Source organism: Arachis hypogaea, chromosome 17 (genome assembly GCF_003086295.3).
Source record: "Arachis hypogaea cultivar Tifrunner chromosome 17, arahy.Tifrunner.gnm2.J5K5, whole genome shotgun sequence".
NCBI lineage: Eukaryota > Viridiplantae > Streptophyta > Magnoliopsida > Fabales > Fabaceae > Arachis > Arachis hypogaea.
Genome location: NC_092052.1, coordinates 17,437,249 through 17,442,701, shown reverse-complemented (window position 1 = coordinate 17,442,701; position 5,453 = coordinate 17,437,249). Strand labels below are relative to the sequence as shown.

General features: G+C 31.9%; 1 protein-coding gene across 1 annotated transcript; it reads right to left on the bottom strand.

Annotated features, from left to right (window-relative positions):
- Positions 1 to 348: 348 nt before the first annotated feature.
- Positions 349 to 4,095, bottom strand: LOC112765310 (protein REVEILLE 1). Its single transcript, XM_025811219.3, has 6 exons — positions 3,494 to 4,095; positions 2,711 to 2,845; positions 2,491 to 2,602; positions 2,142 to 2,203; positions 1,485 to 1,895; positions 349 to 1,343 (listed from the first exon to the last, which is right to left on the bottom strand). Exons 1-6 carry the CDS (start codon positions 3,503 to 3,505, stop codon positions 789 to 791), a joined length of 1,287 nt encoding a protein of 428 aa, XP_025667004.1. The 5' UTR covers positions 3,506 to 4,095; the 3' UTR covers positions 349 to 788.
- Between the last annotated feature and the right edge of the window lie 1,358 nt (positions 4,096 to 5,453).

Sequence of the window (5,453 nt, the reverse complement as noted above, 5' to 3'; positions counted from 1 at the left end):
ATAATTCTCATATATCTATTATTAGGTATAATGCTTTATTTGAAGCTAGCCATATAAAAGCTTTAATCCTTTGTGCAACCCTAACTTTCCAAATCTGTTAATAGACTCAATACATTGTATTATGATTTAGATTTGCTTGATTTGGAGAATAGACCATATTTGTTATCAGAAACAAAACCCCTAAAGAAAGAAACACAATAAGACATAAGTGGCCCAATAGCCAATACCGTTGTTACGATGTCTTCTATCTTTTCTATCATTGCCAAATAAAAGAAAATTTAGCATGCACAGTGTGGATCTACTTGCCTCAAAAATCCTTAAAAATTGGAAAGTGCCCGTGGGAAGGGATTCCATCAAAGATATATCTTATTCAATATGATAACATTTGGACAAGCACAGTAATGATTATCGCACAAGTATATAGATGTAACTTACACTTTTGACGTTTAGTAAGAACAAAATGCTGAAAGCCAAAAAAGCTCTACATATACATAATTCACAGGTGAAGGTGAGAAAGAATTTGGAGGAAACACAAACATAAAAAATAAAGGGGAAAAAAAACTAGAGGGGTCATGAAGTTATATATATAGTGCAAAGAAGCTTGGTTTGTGGATTTGAACAGCTGGAGATTTTGCAATGTCAAAATTTTCAGTTCCCTTTGTTCCCTCTTCCTCATTGGACCAAGTCACCCAGCAACAAAACAGAAAACAGGGCAAACAGTTATAGTACATATCTGAAAAATAAAGGGGGTAACTCCTTCGAAGAAAGAACCAATTTGAAAAGGAACCTTATAAGGAAAGCTTGATCCTTTGTTCTTCTCTCTTCTCACATGTTATTGTTGAATAGTAATGGTTCTTTTCTCTTTCTGCCATACACCTTTTATATGGCACAAACCCTTTGCCAAAAGTTCTAGGCCTCACCCTTATGCAACTCATGCCTTGCTCCTTACTTTTTGCAGTGTTCTCTTCATCACTAACTGAACTAGTGTTCGAATCGCTCCATGACGGTTCCTTTTGAACTTCTTTGGTTTCGAATTCCCCAAGATCAGAATCCAGATTCTTCTCCTCAGGCTGCTTGTGCAGTGGTATGAATGGTCTGTTGTGTGAAAGAATCCACCAAGGTGCAACAACGGTTGCAGGATCTTTTGTAGCATCTGAATTTCTGCTCTGAAGTTGCAATAGATGCATAGTATTGATAGGTACAGGTTTGGATACCTCATTGATTGGAGTACAGGTATCTGTTAACAATAGGGTTGTTCCGAAAAGTTTTAGAGTGCGGCTGGATGATTCTTCAGCCACATCATCTTTGGTAGAAACACTTTCATTGTGGGAAAGCTCCAGTTTCTGAACATTAAGATCAAACACAAGATTAGAACTCCATTCATCAATGCATCATATTTCTCAACAATCCTATGTCTAGTGATGATAGATATTTCTTGTTCTGATATATCGTAATGAATGAAATTGATATGGATTAGGAATTACCACAAGAGGGTGCTCATGTTGAGCAGAATTGGCATTTAGTCCAACTAGAGGTGTGGACCTATCTTCCTCAAATGATGATTTGGGCTCAGCAAGTGCAGAATTACTGGTATTACCGCCACTCATGGATGACACTGGGGATAAACTTCCAGCCAGTGTATCTGAATCCGAGGAACCAAGGGTGTCCGAAACAACTGCAGATAGTACTGACTTGGGAGATTTGTTTTCTTGATCCACATCTGCTGACTTAGGAGAATTAGACCTCACTGAATGTTCCAGGTTAGAAATTTCCCTCTTGGGGATCTCTACTAGCTTCCGAGGGTAGGGATGCATCGGCTTTCGCTTTGGTCGAGGAGGTGGAATCTCAATTGGCTCCACCAGGCTTGTAGGGTTCCCACTCGAGTCTCGGACAACCTGCCATTTAAGTTTCAAAGGAGGAGTCAGAATGATTTCAACATGGAATCTTCAACCTTCCTCAAGGAAGCTAGTACTTTGCATCTCCTAAGGTTTATAAATTCATATATAGCTTAGGGTAGAGAAATGGAGGAGGAACTCACCTTGCATTATACAAAGCAAAGTGAGTACACCTATCATTACCCCTTATGGCATACAAAAATTTATGGCAGATAATGGATAGTGGAATTGAATTGAGCTGTAAACCTTAGAAAAAAACTTCTGAGCATGACTTCGAATCTGAACAGCAGTCTTTGTGCCAACATGTTCTGTGGTGAAAAATAAGGCATCCAAAATCTCAGAACCAGCACATCTTTTTATTTACTCTCTCAGTTTCTTTTACTTGAATCTTCATCACATACTTGCTTAAGATACAGAGCAATAAAAGAGCCATGTTTCGCTAAATCCATTCAACTATATGAATCAGACAACACTATAGCTGACTCTACCTAGCAACACAAGGCTCGAATATCACTTTATATCATAATTAGACAAGTATGCGATGAAAATTCCACGACCTGCTTCACTAAGTTGTGGAAGTTTGAATTGGTTATACCTTCGATTCGACGCCAAGCTCGGCCATACAGCTTCAAAGCCTCAAGGAACTTCTTATGTTCATCATCTGTCCAACGCTCTCGCTGCTTTGTAATTGTATATGGTTTCCTCACCTGTTGAAGTAGATAGATACAAAATTGATCAAACCGAAGGCATAGTGTCAAGTATATGTGAAAATCAAAGTGTTGAAAATGAAACAAACTTCAGAATTTAGAGCAAACCTTGGGGGAATAGTCATTTCCGCAGGAAAATTGATCATTCAATTGAACATGTGGAACTGAGTGTGCTCCAGAAACAAAAGATACTTCATTTCCTACTGTGAGACCACCCTGTAATCTAGCAACTCCACTTTGATCCTACATCAAATCCACATAGCAAATAAATACGATGAGAAATAGGCCAAATTTTGAAAATTTCTTAAAAAAGAAAAGTCAACTAGACTAAAAAGCACAAGTGTTTGATCTTAGGCTCTTAGCTCTTTAAAAAGAGTCCTTTAAGGCTTTAACAACTCCTTTAAGAACTACTTTTTTTTAAGTTATAAAGCAAAGCTACAAAATAAGTTCTTTTCTTAAAAAAGTTATTGTATGATGATATCTAAATTGTTAATTTCATTTATCCACATATAATTCATCTTCCGAGTGAACAATTAAGATCACAGAAAGCAAATATTATCAACTAGTCAATTAATAATTGTTAAATTCAATTCCTCAATTGAAATGACCCCCAAGCTTTAGAGAGAAAGACCACAAGAAAATTAATTATACCATTGATGAAACATGAGATCATTTATAAGACCTTTCAAAATTGTTAACAGAAGCATTAAAAAATGAACTTTTTAGGTGTCTTAACTCTTAAACAGAAAATTAATGTAAAATAGTACCAAAAAATAAATACAAATCTCAATACCAATTCCTTCAAAAAGAAATTACATACAAATCAAATTCTTGGGAGAATAAAAAAAGAAATGAAAAGAAAAGAAAAGAGGTGAGTCATATTTTACATACTTGAACAGCCATGGAAGCAGAACCAAGTGATTAAGATCTCCTCAACAGAACCAAACTTTTCTCAAACTAGTTCTTCCTTTCACAACTTCTTTAATAGTTGAACACTTCACAAATAAATCACCAAAAGGAGAAAGAGAAACACAACCTTTCACCCTCTGGACTAGAATCTACAAATTCTCTACAGAATTCAACTTTTTTGCTCATCAAAATCACCAAAAACATCATACAAATAACACTGATATTCTATTCTTCCGTACACACAATCATAATTTTTCTTTTCTTTTTTTCAGCTCAGAATTACAGAGATTCAGCTTTGAGACACCGTGATCATGCACCACAACCACCTTTTCAACCCCGAAATCCGATCGGGAACAAAGTGATGGTGAAAACTGGAAACAGAAACAGCGAGAAGAACAAAAATTGAAAAAGAAGAAGAAGAGGAAGAAGAAGAAAGTGAAGGTGGAGAAGGAGGAGAAGAGAGAGGTAGATATAAAAGAGAAGAGTGGGAAAGAGACTAAAAAGGAAGAAAAGGAGCAACGAGGAGCTGCCACCTCACAGGTTCAATTTTTGTTTTCTCCTCCAAAAATTAAATAAATAATTCTTTTTCCTTTTTCCTGATTGAAATATTATTAATCTTTTCGAAATCTCGAGAAGTGGATGGCATCTTGTGGTTCACGTTGAAAGAGGCCCAATATACGTGGCGTTTGGCTGCAGATTATGTTTGATGTTTCTCGCTTTTTCTATTTTTTCTAAATATATTAACCAAGTAATTGTTAACCAATAAATTACTGCATAAAAAAAAATTTAAATCTTCAAAGAAAAAATTTAAATCTTTAATATTTATTTGAGTACATAAATAAATTAATCAATTGATGAATTAAAATTGATTATTTTAACATGTATCCTGTTTTTTTTTATTGTTTACAGTTTAACCGTTTGCATATTAGAATTCTATTTAAAAATGTCAATGATCAATTAATTATTATATATATAAAATTTATTTGTTCTAATCTTATTTATAATATTAAGTAGAATAAATTATTAAAATAATATCTAAAAATTTATATTATTGACAAAAATATTAATAAAAAATAAATCCAAAAAATTTTAAAATGAGATAAAAAAATAAAATATTAAATACATATTTTAAAAAAATTTTAATAATCAAATTTTGATATGATTTTTTATAAATATTATAAAAAAATAAAATAATTTTGTCTTTAAAATTTGATAATTTTATGTAAAATAAATTTTTTTAAAATTTTTTATTGTAAATGATCAAATTTTTTTAAAAGAAAATTAAAGATAAAATTTTATTCTAAAATTTTGTGTGTATTTTTTAAATATTTATTTAAATATTATTATAAAAATTTAAATTAAAATAAATAAATTATTTATTAAATATAAATTTTTTTATTATTTATAAAAATATAATATTTATTAATTATTTTTATTATATATTTAAATTATTCAAAAATTATTTTATTGGTAATATTTTTAATGATCTTTTTGTCAACGTTTAAATATTTCAATACAATATTAATCTTAATTACGTATTATAGTTTGCGTTTTGTAATTGGGTGGGCGAAAAGAGAACTCAGATACAGCGCATTGTGGATAATTCCGGTCAGGGGACCCACTCGCGCTTTCAGTGGCTCCACGCGCCCTTTCATGATTAATGCTTGGCCGCTAAATTTTCCTTACCTCATATTACAAGATAAATCTATATTATATTCTTTTGCTATATATATATATATATATATATATTCGCTTTGTTTCATTCATTTTCTCTACATTTAACTTTTTGATAAAGAAAATTTGGATAAGTTTTTATATCAACTATCCTATCAAGTATCAATATGACAATAACATGATTTTTAAAATATTTTCAATGCTTATTTATATAGACAATCAAAATTAAGGTTGCACATTTTATATTATATTTAAATTATATTTTAAA